Here is a 16,384-nt window from a genome sequence, read left to right as displayed (position 1 = left end):
CTCTTGCTGAGAGAGCTCATTGTAATAAACACACAGCTAAAACCCAGGAAACAAACGGTCAGACAGTCTTGTAAGACAGGTTATTCTCCATCTGGATGCCAGGAAAATGACACAGCTTGAACATAACTCAGTCTCAGTGTAACTCAGGTTTGTAACAGAGTCAGGTCAGCAATGAGTATCAACTAAGTAGAAACACAGCACTGCATGTACACTGCCAGGCTACTACAGAGCACAAAATAAATACTCTTACACAGGGTTTAGTTCATTTTAGAAATCCTTTCCAAGGCATGCTTTTAAACTTGCTTTTAAAATGCTATATATATTTCTAATGAGGGTCTTTCCTTTTTGAAACAGCTGCAGATTTTTTAATACTTTCCGTACACATTGGCCCTTGCCAAGCTCAAAGTTTCCTCAAAAAGCACTTGGAAAAAAATGCTAACTAAAAGAAGAAACATCCATCTGACAAGACACGCTCCTCTCTTGCAAGACTGAGCCACCCTCAAATGGGCCCTGGAGATGACAGGCCTGGACCCCCAGGGATGCCTCTCCTCACAGATCTGGTGGGGAAAAGCAGGTTCCCAGGTACTCCCAGATCTGAAAGAGCCCCCAGACACAAAACCCACTACATACCTTCCTCTGATGTGCTGAGGAAGAGGAAAGGCTGAGAGCTCCCTTACCACCTCAAAAACGAACACCACCTAGCTTGGAGGTGGAGCCAGACAGCTCCGAGGCCAGCGAATCCCAAACCTCTCTGCTTCCCAGTGTTTCACAAGGCCACCAGTGTGCTGGAACAAACACTCCTCGGTGATCAGTGTTTCTGGGTCAATCAGGAATCGCCAAACCCCATGGTATTCTCAGCAGAATGGAGAGAGATGACCAAAATGCACAAAGCCTAAGCTCATTGAACAAAAAAATAAAGAAAGAAAAAGAAAAATACCCAAGACACAGAAACGTATGCCAAAAAATTACTGTCTCCCACACCAGCTCCCCATAACTCTGAGAAGGTCACCCAAAGACATCTCGGCACCCAAGTTCCTCAAGTCACAGCAGGGACACAGCAGTAGGAACACACTTTAGGAAGCCAGAAGGCATCTGGGAGCAGCTTTAGGGTCCTGAAGTTAAACAAACCATAGTAATACTCAGAAACAAGATTTAAAACTAACTAAGAGCTGGTGCTACAGGAAGAATCTGAAACTCAGCTGTGACCTTAATCTGAAGCTTCAGCATATGAGAAAACGGAGTTCAAACAGTGACCCAACATCATCCCTTGCTGAAATGACCCCAGGGACGAGGCCAGAACTGAAGGCACTAATCTGGAACCACAAAAGGTGCATTCAGGCTCCTACTCTGCCATGGAGGTTTTTTTGAAATCCCAATAAAGTAATTTTCACTCATTGTGTCTCCCCTCCCCAGCTGCCAAGAAGAACAAAGAGCACTGCCCAACACTGCAGTCCTCCTAGAATATATATATGTCCATCTGATGAGTTACTTTAACATCCAGCACTTGAGTATCGAAGAGAAATGTAAAGCAACAGCATCTGAATCACCATGCTAGATGAAATTACACTTTTCTGCAGCTCACCTTCTCCCAAGAAGAAAATGGAAGAGTGGCAAGAGACTTTCCAAATTAAGACAGAAACACAGAGTGATCCTATGCATCCCTTGGACAAAACCAGGCACGAGACAAATCAAAAATGAGACGGAGAAAATAGGTTCTGAACTCTGCAAAGCCCTGAACCAAAGTCAGGGAGGAATTCAAAACTGTGTGGAGGACTCTCAGGATGTAAAGCCCGAAGATACCGAGTTAGCCAGAAGTCAGATCTGATAGCAGCTTGCCAAAGAGCTCAGAGCTCTGCTGCAGATACACCTAAACCAGGGCCAGCCAAAGCCCCATGCTCCCCTGGAGTGCCCAGCAGCACCCTGCCTGCTCAGGCTCCTGCCCAGGGTGAACAGAGAAGATCTGCTGCCCAGCCAGCACCCAGCCCAGCCTCACACCCTGACACCACCCAACAGCAACCCAGGGCACAATGCCTGCTGTCCCCTGCTCCCACAGCTCCCACCAGCATCCCTCAGCTCCCAGGGGGTGCTCACTCGGCAGGGCTCACAAGACATGCATTCCTCCATTCCTCTTTTAAACACAACCCCTTTTTTTTTTTTTTAACCAAAAGCTAACAATCCCAGAGGTCACCTTGCCCCTCCCTCAGCAGCAGTTTGTGTCATTTGCCAGCCTCTATCTACAGAAAACCTCACAGCTATGTAAGGGGGGCCCAAAAGGCCAGAGAGAGGCGAGCTCTGGCGTGCAGCAGCCCCACCAAGATATTTATAGGCACACAACTCAGCACTGAGCTTGGTGGGTTTGGGCGGAAGGGGCTGAGATAAGATCAAGATGACTTCAATGATTCAGGGATTGCTGCCTTTCTCCTCTATTTTAATTTTACAGCCAAAGGACTTGCTACATGCAGTGGAATGCAGATGAAGAAAATGAACAGGGGAAAGGACCTGGCAGCAAAGAGGCACTGAATGCAATAAAGGGGGGAGGGAGCCCAGCAGTAATTTCTGCTTGCCAGCTTCCCTTTAGCTTTTTTAATTGAAGATCTACTCTGATCAAATTACTAGCCATGTAATTCATCATGACAAAAGTAAGACTGCTTCTCCTGTACCAAAAAAAGAAAAGCTACTACCCTGAAACATCATGAGGTTTGATGATGTGTATCTGACCAAGGATAAATATAAAAATTGTCTGTGATGGAACTACCCAGACTGCTTCCTACCCAACTGAGCTTCTCTTCAGCATGGTGTCCTGTGGCATGGCACTCTATGGGCAGACAACATCACAAAAATACGAAGTATCTAGGATCAAGCCTAAAACAATGTGCTGCTAGTTTTAACAGTGAACCCCTTTTATCACACTATGAGACAGTGTAAAAAAAAATTTACTGAACAAACCGTCAATTTAAAGAAACACTGCACATAACAGAGAATGTTAAGTGTCTCTGCAAAGAACATGATCAGACAGCTGAAAGGTAAAGCCTAGAAAAATTCAAGCATTTCACTATTTATCTTTGGCCTCGAAGGAAAAAGACTTCCTGAAGTAAAAAATTCAGTTTACATGAGCAATGCACAACCCTCCCCCCAACTCATCCCCTATTAAAGTCTGACATCTAGGAAGAGAAATAATATGTTCTCAGATTCCTCCTGTCAAAACCAGTGGGGAGTTTAGGCCTAATCCTGAAGTAACGATAGAAAAGTTTTGCCACTGACCTCGATGGGAATTGTTTCAAATTACAGGACTTACATGAAGGACCTAAGACTTAAAAGCCTTGTGCTTCAGGGCTTCCCCCTCACACAGTCCCACCTCATCAGAACATGAAGCCAAACTACCAAAAGTAGTAACTCACAAAACCACCAAGGTGCAGCTGTATTTTTTTCACTGTTCCATGTCTGAGGTGCCTTTGTACCCAGGAACCCATTCAAGGAGATCAGAGAGTTGGCCTACACAGATGAAATGCTTTCTATACTGATAATGGGAACAAGTCCAGTAAAAAGTTAAAAGTGATCACACCAGATTCCAGAGTGCATCCCTTTTTCTCCTACTCACCACTTGAAACATAGGAGTAGCCCATCCTTTCCTGAAGCTTAAGCCTCTTGCCCCATTTGGATGTAGGGCCCCTGATAGAACTGATTTCCTAATCTGGAAAACAAGATTCTGCTAGCCAGACTGAAGGCAACTATCAGCCATACTCAGCTGTCAGGCTGGCAAGTGTCCTTTGGCAGAGAGAGGCCCCAAACTCTGTCTGATACAGACAGTGTTAGAACAATACAACCTATTTTACAGCTGAGATCATGACATATTCTTAGGGGCTGTTATTCACTGCAACAGATCTGAAACAAGAATTTTGTTTCACTGGTATTTCTGATAGAGAAAAAGAACTGTCTACAAGGTAAAAGCAAAATCATTCAACACTACTCAACAGCAACTAAAGAATCCCACATACCAAAGTCCTCAACATCTGGATTTCTCTGTTTTCCACGTGTCTTCAGAATGTAAAAACTTCAGGGCACAGATTGTTTTTATTTGTATGCACTATAAAACTTTGAGCAGGGTGCTGAGGCCAAGCAGCAAATAGCTGGCTAAAGAAAGCACCAAATGCATGAAGAAGGAGAAAACAAAATGAAAAAGCATATGTGGAACTGAAGGGCTATCTTTATATATGCTTACTAAGGAATTTTACCGGCAGTTGATCCCAAGGGACTACAAAACCTCATCTAGTCACTAACTTTGGGTAAGATTTGGCAAAAAAGGGTGGGAGTAGCTCTGCAATCTTTTGAACAAGGCAAGATAGTCTTGCCATGCTAGGGCAGGAACAAATCAGGAGTTCTACACCTCACTCTGGCTAAAACAGTTTTAGCAGCTGGATCCATAAAAGCTCTTTGTGGTCATAAATACAGAAAGAATAATTATTTAGAAATCAAATTAAATATAGTAATTACAATACAGAAACTACGGGAATAAATCTAACCAGCCCTGTAGAATAGGACATGAAAGGTCAAAAGGCTAGGGGTTAACAAGCTAATCCGAGAGCAACATCCTTCCACCAGACAGTGGTCACACCCTGGAAATTAACTCCAGGAAGCTTGGAGGGGGAAAATCTGGATAGGAAAAGCCATTCTAAGTATGGGACACACAGAGTGCTACACAGATCTATAGGGAGGCACAAGGAATTTACAGGCTGCATAGACCTGTTTGGAAATTCTACACTAAATGCACTTGGCTCTTGCAAAACTGAAAAACGCACTGAGGTTTCTTCCACTGGTATGAAAAGGAGAAGACATTATCTTAGCTCCTTACAACAAGAGGACTCCAGAAGAGGGGAAAAAAGAAAATCAGAAAATCCGAGGAATCAAATGTCAAAATAGGATAGGGCCGTGAGTCACGAATCCGGTAACAGCAGCCGAGTCCTCCACTGAAGAAGGGGGCACTGTCTAGCCTTTAGTATACATTGGTTAACACAATTTTGTTTTAATAACCTATGCTTTATAAACTGGGAAGAACCTGTGTCAGGTTACAGCACTGACCTCTATGTGACCACATGGGAGAGCCTGCAAAATCTTCCCTAACATCCATCCTCCCAATCCTCTCTCTTTTCTGAGCTCCAGCTCTGTTACATTAATTGAACTCTGTACTATTAATTGAACTCTGCAACTACTCAGACAATCAGAGTTCAGAGCAGCATGCAGTGATCCATCCACAGCACACCCGAGATGTGACTGCATCAGGGAATGTAAGCTTATGCTCCAGATCAGCAGTGAAAATCAGGAGTTTGCATCAAATAAAAATATTGAATCGAGTTAGAATCTGCTTGGCACAGATAAACAAATGTTTAAACACCTCACTCTTCATTAGTTCATTCTACAGACAGTAAACAAAGAACAGGTCCTGGACCCAGCTTCTTTCCAATATCACATTTGGCGGCTACTATTGTGAATGATTCTCTTCTTGAAGGGATGAACACTCAGAGACTCAAAGTGAACAGATTAACAAAGAAAAAAAATTTTGAAAGCACGTGGAAAGGTCACACACGCAGGGGAAAGGCAATACAACATACCAGAGTATCATCAGGCAGCTCCCTGATAAAATGAGCTCAGTTAAGAGAGCTCCAAGCAAAGTACTTAAAACAGATGAATACTCTCGTCAGCTACTTAGAAGAGAGAACGAAAAACACACCAGCACTTTGATTCAGGATGAGTTAGTAGCTGGACAAATCCTGGCATGCTAACTGGTTAATCCCTCAGTATGGCTTCCATAGGCTCCAGTTGTCCTTCCCAAACACATTTATCAAGAGACAGGAACTGAGCATGAAGCTCCAGTCATCCCAGCAAACTGTAATAAAGCTGGATGACAATGGCTCAGATCCATCCACAAAGGTAACAAAATCTAAAAAAAAAAGCAACAGCTTAAAAGGTACCTGAAAACTTTAGAATGGAACACAATTTTAAAGGGTACTAATAAAACATCATCTTTATACATTTAAGGACAAACAGGAAAAACATGCTGTTATTTTTTCTACCATCTCAAATTACACATACTCAACTACACCCCTTCCTTTAGGGCACTTTTCCCCTACACAAAAACTGTCAAAACACATTACCTGCTGTGAAACCTTCAGCTTTGAGCCATGCCTGTCACACAGCCACAGAGTTCTCTGTTAATTCAGCAGCACACTGCTCTGCTCAGTATAACCCACCACGAAATCACAGCACTGAACACAGAACTGTATAATGCTGTAGCCTCTACCACCACCACTTAAATAACAAATTCACTGACAGAGATCCAAGTAATTAGCAAAATGTGCTGCTGCCCAGCTAAGCCCACCCATCCACTTCATCAGCAGGTAGAAGGAGCCAGGCACTTACCATAGCAGCATGCCAGGGCAACTGGTGTAAGAGCATCAGGCTGGGAGGGGAAACCAGTGCTAGTGCAAGAACATAAGGGAAAGCACATCCAGAATACAGCTGTGGATCTCATCCTCGCAAGCATAACCACCCCATCCTTCCCACCCAGCTAAATGTCATGGAGTTCTTGGCCAAAAAGGAAGGAAAAGCCAGCACAAAGTACTGGTACGAGAACGGCAGGACATGGGAAAGTGAAAGTTACACCTTGAGGAAGAAAACCGAATCCTTTGCCCTTGTGTCGGGGAGGCTGAGAGTAATGACAGCTTCCTTCCACTGTGTCTGGATTCCCATCAACTCTGCTACTGAATTCTGCAAGGAGCCTTATTTGGTAGCAGCTGGTACATGTAGGGCCAAATCCTGATTCTTTCACTCCAACTGGTGTTCCAATGAGATTATACTGTTGAAAGCAGAAAGCAGCTTTTGGCCTTTGGCCATTCAATTAATACCTAAGGTATCTCAGAATTTATTTTTATCTCATCCGTAGCAATTGTCATTATCATATTTTCCATATTTATGTATTAAACAACCTATGCTTTTAAGTTTTTTTTTCCTCATCCATTTAACATAGTTTTTAAAGGATACTCCAAAGTTTTTAATTTGTTTTTCCATTTTCCCTGTTTTAATCTCCTGCAAATACTTTTGACCATGCCAAGACATCATGACCAGCACCAGTAACAACAAGGAAGATTAGCACAGCCCTGGGAACACTGTTTTGTGAACTTTCAGCTGAACAGAACAGAAGGCACTGGCGTGAGTTCACAGAACACTGTTTTTTAATAAAATCTCAGCAATAGATCTACACGTTGTAAAAGAGCGAGCTGACCTTCCTCAGCAGAGAGCAGCTTGAAAAGCAGGCAACATGCCCTCCCTGGTCTATCAGCCACACTTCTGGCTTTCCAGAACCAGCCAAGGCAGCTGTCCCATGGGTCAAGACATTAACCCAGAGTCTGCAACACCCGCATCTGTTCCCAGCTCCTCTGGGGATGACCTGTGTGATTCTGTGCATGCAATACAAGAGCTGTGTATCTCAGTTCCTCACATGGAAAACCCAGGTGGCATCACCTCTCCCCACTAGAACATTACATGGCTAAATGTGTTAAAACTTGCAGGACTCAAATACAACATGCTGGAAGCAAACACTGTGGAATCAAGATGGTATTTCCTTTTCCAAAGTAAGCAAACTACAACATCAGCATACATATCAGATGCAGAACTTGCCAACTCCACAAGGAGACCATAAGGAAGCAAAAAGATTTTGTCTCAACCCAAATGGAGTAATCATGTGTTAATCAATTACCTAACTCAGCAGTAGTAACCTCTGACCACTGCTGCTGCCTGGCCAGGGGTGTGCTTGGAGCTGAGCTCTGAGCTCCCCCTGGGGCACTGTCCTGCAGGGCTGCAGAACCTAACAGAAGCAGCTAACAGAAGCATCTTCTTTCTTAAGAGACATTTGGATAATTTCTTACTGAAACAAGATACAGAAGCCACTTTGTAGGGAAAAACCAGTTTGAGCAGAGTTGTTAAAAATTCCTTTTAGAACTTGCACATTTCAAACCTTCAGAAAACAAATTCCAAGAAGTATTTTTGCCCTGAAATTTCTACTGCTGCTGTGACAGTGTCTAGTGTAAACCTTAAGCTTTCACGGAAATAAAATATACAAACACCTCTCTGTCTCATTTCTGCTTTCTCTTAAGTATGCAGGTATATTTCCTATTTCATAAAGAATCACATTAGATTTGTAATTAAAGAAGGTAATTATACTGTGTCTCAAATGGTATACTGGATTTTTGAATCAGGTAACCTGGAGATAGACATTTTACAGTTTTATAATTTTTATTTATAATTTAGTACTTCTCTGAAGCAAATTAATTTATTTTTTTTTTAACAACAGGCTCTGGGTAGGGGGAAATACTTTAAATATTTGCTGTGGGATTTTTTAAAAGAAAAAGGAAAAAGCCCCTTTAATATCCATTTTATTTTGTCTCTAATTTTATTTGAGAGAACAATTATTAGCTTGGCAATGTACTTTTTAGCAATGTGGTTTAAGTAAACTCATGTTCTCACAACACGCTTAAATGTAATGTTAGCTCTCTAGTTCCTGGAACCTGAACTATAGTTAGAAGGAATGAGAAAAACTACAAGTGTGTGTGGTTTTGTGCTATGTTTTGTGGCTTTTGTCTTTTTTTTTTTTTTAATAAAGGAAGTAACAGCTGTTGCTTTCACATAGCATCCAAAACTCCACAGCAGTGAGGCAAACTTAAAGTACACCAGTGGTAACACAGCACTGGGAGGCTTCCCAGATTTTCTCAGAACAGACAAGTCTGAAGAGCATGCAAAACACAATGCAGATTGAGCTATGAGACAGAAACAATTCTGCAGTCATGTACTATAGCCTAAAATCCTACCTTTTTCCTTAGTGCTCAGAGAAGGAACTAGTCTGTTCATGGTGTTAATCCAAGAAAATCAAGAAAATTCATGTCCTTAAAACCTGTCCTCAAGATGTTCACTTTCAATTCAATCACAAGGACTTGGCTTTTGCAACAAATATCTCTCTTTTAAAGTTAGGAATTCCTAGACTAAAGCTTCTTTACATATAAAAAGGACACTTTATCTATAGATATAGGCAATAGAAGAAGAAACAAAATGAACTTTCTGCAGTTGCTCATGATGCCTACTGTATGTTTGAGAACTCAGTTTAGCCTGCCCTGGAAACCTGCACAAAAGCAAGGAGAAACATTTCGTTTCTGCACGATTTTTCTTGCCTGTACACTTCAGGCTGGCTCCTAGACCTCAAAGCTACTGATCAGCAAGAGAATCACAACCTCCCATCGTGCAGAAGTTATCTATACCACAAGCTGCACAGAAATCAGAAACTCAGAGTTCAGACACTGAACAAAGTCTGTCCACAGCAGGACAAAGCATAGTCCCAGTTTGTTTATCCTGCTTTTGAAAGAATAAATTAACCTGAAGTACTTCACCTACTGGAGCCAGACAACTTCCAATATCCCAGAAAATCTGGTGAGCCACTTGCTCTGTTTGCAGCTCTGGTGAAATATACACTGCAAACTCCTCTTTGAAAGTTCAAGGAAACAATAAATGGATACAAAACCTAAAATACTACAGAGAAATGGTTCCTAAAAGTAAACAGAAGTTAGACTGAGTTAGTCTAAACAAGAAGTCCCCTGATGCCACCAAAGGACGTTGCTGAAATCCTGTCTGGTAAACAAAGTGAGATCTCAGTATACCAAAGCTGGCAGGCTGGAAATCACCCCCAGGTGATGAATGAAAGGAGAAGATGGCCTCTTCATCCACTCTCCTGCTTCCTGAGCTCTGTCATGAGGAGCTTGGGATGGGCACTCAAGTGCAAAGGAAGGAGTACATTTTCCTATCAAAGTCCATGAAGGCTGTGGGCCTCCTCCGTTTCACACCCTCATCTCCCAAGATCACTTCTGATGTCACTGTGTCCCATGCCAGGTGACAACTAAGATGATATTACCACTGCAGCTGAGTCCTCAACACTGCTTAGAAGGTGGGAGTGGAGCTCCTGGTGTTGCCCCTCCTCACGTGCATCATCTTTCTCTCATTTTATTTCATTTCTTTCCTAATTCCCATCTGTTTAAAAATAAGTTATCTCAGCTGACCAGCAGTTTCTCTGGGTGCACCAATGCCATCCTGAGACCAGGAGAATGGCTAAAAGCAGCACACTAAGAAGCCTGATGCTGGTACACATCCAACAGGTCCCAAAACGGCTGATCAAGCACTTTGTGCAGCCTCCACTTCTTTGCCAGCTGAGGTAACAGCAGTTACACTACAGCTATACCTGATCATATGAGTTTTTTGTTTGTTTTGCATTTTTTGTTTTGTTTTGTTTTGTTTTTCTTTTTCCCTCAGAGTAATAATCATTAAGAGACTGCTAAACATACTTCTCTTTTATCTTATCTTCCTCAAAAATTCTTTCTGGCAGAACACAAGTAAGCACATTAAAACACAGCACTTCGCTTTCCAAACACTTAGCTTCCCACTCCCCCCTCCCTTGCTCTTTATCTTCCCAAGGGGCAGATGTTAACCATGATTTGCCTTTAGACACTGCATGTCAAAGTCCCAACAGTACATCTTAACAATTCTCTTTGCCCCACTGCACTACTACCCCAATATGTTTCACTCAAACATGGTTGGGCAACCTGTGGGCTCAGAAACAAGCTGACTGGAGTTTCATGGTCCTGTAAGCAAGCAGCTTTATTTTACAGCATTTCTGGGGAAAACAGGTTACAGGCCCAGAGGAAGTAAAACATCTTCATAGTGTTTGTGACTGTGACAAACAAGCAAGCTCTGAGGCACTCCATCGCTACAGCAGACTTTACACTCAAGCTGTGACAACAGTAAGCTTCTGTGGTGATTGAAGCACACTTACAGGCATGGTCTTGAGCTAACTACAGCAAAAGATGTGGTCAGAAGAGATTTATATCCTTAGGGGAAAGTAAGAGCCAGCCTGCATCTTACTGTCACTCTGACAGACCTGTCCAACAGCTTCTACACCTTATGGTAGTAGTATACACCTTATGTCATTCAACAGACAAATTCAGAATTACATCTGCCTTTACAAAGGAAACAGGCCTCTCAAAGTCCCTTTCAACACTGTGATTACTCACAAAATTGTCTCTGCTCCTGGCCCTCAGGGAAAGGAAAAAGTATATATATATATATATATATATATATATATGCAACAGCTCACAGAAAAGATGATGATGAAAGACAAAGACATCATCAGGCAACAGAACAATCAATCCTTGATACAATATACCTGGGCTTACTTGGAAAATTTGACACTGTTCAGCTGAAGGTCTTCTGCAGATTAACACACAGAAGGCTTAACAGCTGTAGGTGGTATCTGTTTATAATCCTTGTTCTGTAATGTTTGTGCATCTGTTTATGTTTGTGCAGTAGAAGTGGCTTTTTCCAGCCATGCTGACACAGGAAGTGATGTAAAACAGGCAAATGATAAAGTAGGGACATGTTCTGCAATACTGAATCAGAAGTAAAATCCAACACACCTTTTACCTTAGCATCTCTAGCACCCTGCTGTAAGCAGCACTGAGAAAGTCATTGTCCTTGCTCTTTATCACAGACACTACCATCAGGCTATGGCATCCTTCCTCCCTTCCCACATGGGACCCCAGCCACAAGTGGTATTAAGATATCACAGGGTTCCTCCAATCTCCAGCAAGCCAAATTTCTGATATACTGCACCCTGTGTGCAGGAAAACATCTCAAAACACTTTTTAACACATCAGATTAGATCAGGTCACCCGGTGCTACAGCATGGCTGAAGTCTGCTTGACATGTTGAAAATCAACCCATTCAGAGGGGCTCACCTCTCCCTGGTGGGGTCCAAAGAATCATCTCCCTCAAACAGCCCTGACCCTCGGTGCCCTAACTCAAGGTGTGACAGGGTCAGCAGCACTCTGCAGATGGAGGAAGAAGCCCCATCACATATGACCACACATTGCCACAGGGGTTTTTGGAACTGAGACCAAAATGAGCATCAAAATTATATGTTACGTGTTTGAAAGCAGGGCAAAGTAGCCAGCAGAAAAAGGATGCCTATGAGCAGTGCTTCAGACACCGCATCAGACAGACATTTACTCTCCTTCGCTATGAATACAAGACAAGCAACACTCAGCTAACAGCATCAGCACTGAGCAAGCGACCTGCATCCACACAGCTACTACTATTTACTGCACTTGCCTGTGTTTTGGAGACAATGGGAGGTAATGGCAGAATAACAAGTAACCTGGCATTTCTGAGCAGAAGCATATCACACAGCAATCCAAAAACCATACAGGACTCCGGTGGCTAAGGAAAAATCATGCAGCTATCGTAGAAATAGTGCAGAAGAGGGCAACTCCCTATGGGTGGTTCCTAGCCTAAGGCTGAAGGAAATCCTTACATCTTCTCTGACAGTAACAATACAGAGGAACTCCAGTTGTACTTGTAGCTGCAGAACATTGTTGCTGCCCCTAAAAATGGCATTACTATTCCAGAATGAGTAACAGAGGGGCAAAATGTGACTAGGCTAAGGGAACTAGGGTGTAGTGCTACATGAACAGATAGGGAAAGCAAGGCAGAAAAAGCTGGGAACAAAAATTAACCAGATCACTCTTTGCCCAGAGACTAAGCAACACTTTATGGCTACAGAAATAAATAAATAAATAATAATAAAAAACCACAGTACAAAGTGGGGAGAATTGACATGCAACCATGAAAAGGATGGGAAGATGCTGAGGGAGGCACACATTGTAGGGATACCAAGGCAATGGCTTTCAGAACACAGAGCTCTGAATATGAGACAATGACTTGTGCTGTGTCCCACAGGGCTGCAGGAAAGGGGACAGAAAAGTGCTAATGGGGGACAGTACAACCTGACAGGGAGATATGGCCGGGCTGTACAAGGGCCCTCAGGGAAGTCACAGGGACATGAGGAGGGAGCCCTTGCCAACTTTAATACGGTGAAAAAAGGAGAAAAGGGAAGATGGAGCTTCAGGGAGTGGGGGGGGACAGGATGTACCAGATAACGGGAGGGGCAGCACTGGGAAGCAGGAGTTCAAATCTGATTTCCATACTCCAAGAAAATATTACAGGGGGAAATCTCGAGGCAAGGAAGAGGTGAGACAGGGTCCTGCTGAACCTGGGCACACCGTTAGGGATGGAGAAGCTCCCTGGCAGGCCTGAACAAGGGCATGGGCAGAAGGTGGCCCAAGATGGGCTGCTGGGGCGGGTGAACCGCGGCGGATCCTGCATGGCTTCGGAAAAAGAGTCGGAGCAAATGCAGGAGCCCCCGAGGGCAGCCAGAGGGTCGCTGGCAGGCGCTGAAGGGCATTTAGGGGGCAGCTGTGGACAAGAACCTCGGAAACAGTTTATTATGGAGATCCTTGAGGAGCATTTAGGAGCTTGCAAGTCCTTGAAAAGCTGTTCGGGGAGTGAGGGGTGGGGGTGCTATCGACAAGCAGGTCTCTGAAGCGCAATTTGGGGGTCGCCGGCGCGTCCCTAAAGGGCGGCCTGGGGGGGGGGAGGGCAGATCCTCGGCAAATGCCGGAGGGGCGAGTTGGGGGGCTGGCCGGCAGGTCCCGGAGGGGAGGTGTGTGAGGTGGGGGTCTCCGGCAGGAGGGAAACGTCTCCAGCACGACGCTGAAGAGCAGGCTCGGGGGGATGGGATAGAGGGAGTCCCTGGCAGGCACCCGAGAAAGGTTTTGGGAGGTCTTTGGCAACTCCCCGAGAGGCGGCTTGGGGTCTCCAGCGGGCGCTCCCCGCAGGCCTTGCCGGGCGGGAGGGAGAGACGGCGGCGGCGGCGCTGAAGGAGACGCGGAGACAGAGCCGGCCGCAACGCTTGCCGGAGCCCAAGGCCCTGCCCGCGGCCCCCGCCCGCCGCACGCACCTTCTGGCGGATTTGCCCGGACGTAGAGACTTTACGGATGAGTTTCTGCGGCGAGCCCGGCTCCTGCTCCGGCTCGCTGTCCGACGACTCCTCCGTCGCGGCGCTGGCGGCGGTGCCGACCGCCCCGGCCCGGGGCTGCGCGGCCCCCGCCTCCGCCATGCTGCACCGAGCGGGCGGCGAGGCCGGGCCCCCCCTCGCCGAGCGCCGCGCTCTGCGCCCGCCCGACGGCCGCGGCGGCGCCCTCTGGTGGCGAACGCCTCTATGGACAGGTGGGAGGCGGGGCCGGACCGGGGCGGGACCGGGCTGTCAGGCCGCCGGTCCCCGCCCGTCCCACGGCACTGCGCACCGCTCGGTTCGGCCCTGCAGCAAGCAGCGAATGCCGCAACCACCATTCGAGGGTGCTTCGCACCGTCCCTTGGCGGGTGCAGGCGTTCCCGTGGCTGTTTGGGGCCACGGGAAAGGTTTTCAGCTCAAACCTCTCTCATGAAGTGAGCCCAAAAACCTATCTCTCAGCCCCAGTTCTTGTGGTTGATTGCAGCACTCTGATTATTCCACTGGTTTAAAAAACAAACAAACAAACAAACAAAAAACCCCCACCGTGGGTAAATGATGTAGATCCTCCTCTACCTAGGTAAGACTTGTACCAACCTCCAGCCCAAAAGGATTCTTTGCACCCACTCCACCTTGCAAGCCCTTTCAGACACACACAGGCTTGCTATAGAAGGCTACCCATGCCAAGCACTACTTTATTTTTCAGTATAGAAATACTCGTGTGACTTTTCCCCACACCGGTCCTCATGGGCTCCATTAGCATGAAGTAACTCAGCCCTGAAGCCCTTGTTTCTCCAATGCCCCAGTAGCTGCAGCTACAGGATAGAACAGAGCTTCACAACTGGTCAGCCTCATCTCCATCCCTGGAAAGGTGACAGAACAACTCATTCTTGATGCTGTCTCCAGGCACATCAAGGACAAGAGGCTTATCAGGAGCAGTCAGCATGGCTTTAGTAAGGGGAAGTCATCTCTGACCAACCTGATAGCCTTCTGGGAGGATGGTGGATGGATGATGGCAGAGCAGTAGATTACCTTGATTTCATGAAGGCAATTGTCACCATCTCCCACATCATCCTTGGAGCTAAACTGAAGAAATGTGGCCTGGATGATTGGCTAGTGAGGTGGATCAGGAGCTGGCTGAAGGACAGAAGCCAGAGAGGTGTAGTCAATGGCATGGAGCCCAGTTGGAAGCCTGTTTCTAGTGGAGTCTCTCAAGGGTCAGTACTGGGACCAGTACTATTCAATATATCCATCAATGACCCGCATGAGTAGAGTGTACTGTCAGCAAGTTTGCTGATAACACAAAACTGGGAGGAGTGCCTGACACCCCAGAAGGCTGTGCTGCCATTCAGAGGGACCTTGACAAGCTGGAGAACTGGGCAGGGAGAAATTTAATTAATTACAACAAATGCAAGTGTAGAGTCTTGCATCTGGGAAAGAACAACCCCAGGTACCAGTACGGGTTGGGGACTGAGCTGTTGGACAGCAGTGAAGGGGAAAGGGACCTGGAGGTGCTGGTGGATGGAAGGATGACCATGAAGGCCAATGGCCCCTGAGAAGGGGGGTGGTTAGTAGGTCAAGAGAGGTTCTCCTCCCCCTCTACTCTGCCCTGGTGAGGCCACATCTGGAATACTGTGTCCAGTTCTGGGCTCCTCAGTTCCAGAAGGACAGAGAATTGCTTGAGAGAGTCCAGCAGAGTCACCCAGATGATGAAGGGAGTGGAACATCTCCCTTATGAGGAAAGGCTGAGGGAGCTGGGGCTCTGCAGCTTGGAGAAGACTGAGGGGCAACCTCATTAATGCTTACAAATATGTAAAGGGTGAGTGCCAGGAAGATGGAGCCAGCCTCTTCTCAGTTATGTTCAATGACAGGACAAGGGCCAATGGGTAGAAGCTGGAGCATAGGAGGTTTCACATAAATATAAGGAAAAAAAATTTCACTGTGAGTGTGATAGAGCACTGGCACAGGCTGCCCAGATAGGTTGTGGAGTCTTCTTCTCTGGAGACATTCAAAACCCACCTAGGCATGTTCCTATGTGATCTGCTGTACAGGTGATCCTGCTTTGGCAGGGGTTTGGACTAGATGCTTTTTCAGAGTCCCTTCCAACCCCTAACTTCATGTGATTCTGTGATACAGCTGGAATGGCATGAAGCTGTAGCAGGGGAAAGCTCATCACCAAACCCGTCAGCAGAGAGCTAAAGCATGGAGCCAGGCACCAGTAACAGCTGTGTTCCAAAGCAGCAGTTTCAGAGATGCTGCTTCTGCCAGAGCACATCCCTCTCCCCAAGCTAGCAGGCTTTCTGTAAATGGAGTCCCACCACATCAAAGGCACAGGGCCAGGAAATCGGGTTCCTCTCCGTCAGCTGTAAATATGACTAGTAGGCTTCAGGTCTGACCTGAGGGAACATCAGCATAACTTCAGAACGAGAAAAAAAATAGAGATGAGAG

The 16,384-nt window shown here is 45.7% G+C and overlaps 1 protein-coding gene and 1 long non-coding RNA gene across 5 annotated transcripts in view; one reads left to right on the top strand and one right to left on the bottom strand.

Moving 5' to 3' along the window:
- Positions 1–14,122, bottom strand: part of DGKD (diacylglycerol kinase delta) — a 56,381-nt gene extending 42,259 nt beyond the window's left edge. Inside the window, exon 1 of one of the 4 annotated variants that reach the window (XM_071751914.1) lies at positions 13,886–14,122. In XM_071751914.1, coding sequence (XP_071608015.1) covers positions 13,886–14,044 — 159 coding nt within the window. In that variant the 5' untranslated portion in view covers positions 14,045–14,122. Of the gene's footprint in view, positions 1–6,149; positions 6,169–6,414; positions 6,489–13,885 lie in introns of those variants that run through there. The other 3 variants (XM_071751913.1, XM_071751915.1, XM_071751917.1) reach the window with 3 other exon arrangements.
- The window catches only part of LOC139799717 (uncharacterized), a 328,047-nt gene that overhangs the window by 73,274 nt on the left and 238,389 nt on the right, over positions 1–16,384 (top strand). The gene's annotated exons all lie outside the window — the stretch shown is intronic.

This window comes from Heliangelus exortis, chromosome 9, assembly GCF_036169615.1.
Source record: "Heliangelus exortis chromosome 9, bHelExo1.hap1, whole genome shotgun sequence".
Lineage (NCBI taxonomy): Eukaryota > Metazoa > Chordata > Aves > Apodiformes > Trochilidae > Heliangelus > Heliangelus exortis.
Note: the sequence above shows the minus strand (reverse complement) of the source record. Positions and strands in the feature narration are given on the sequence as shown.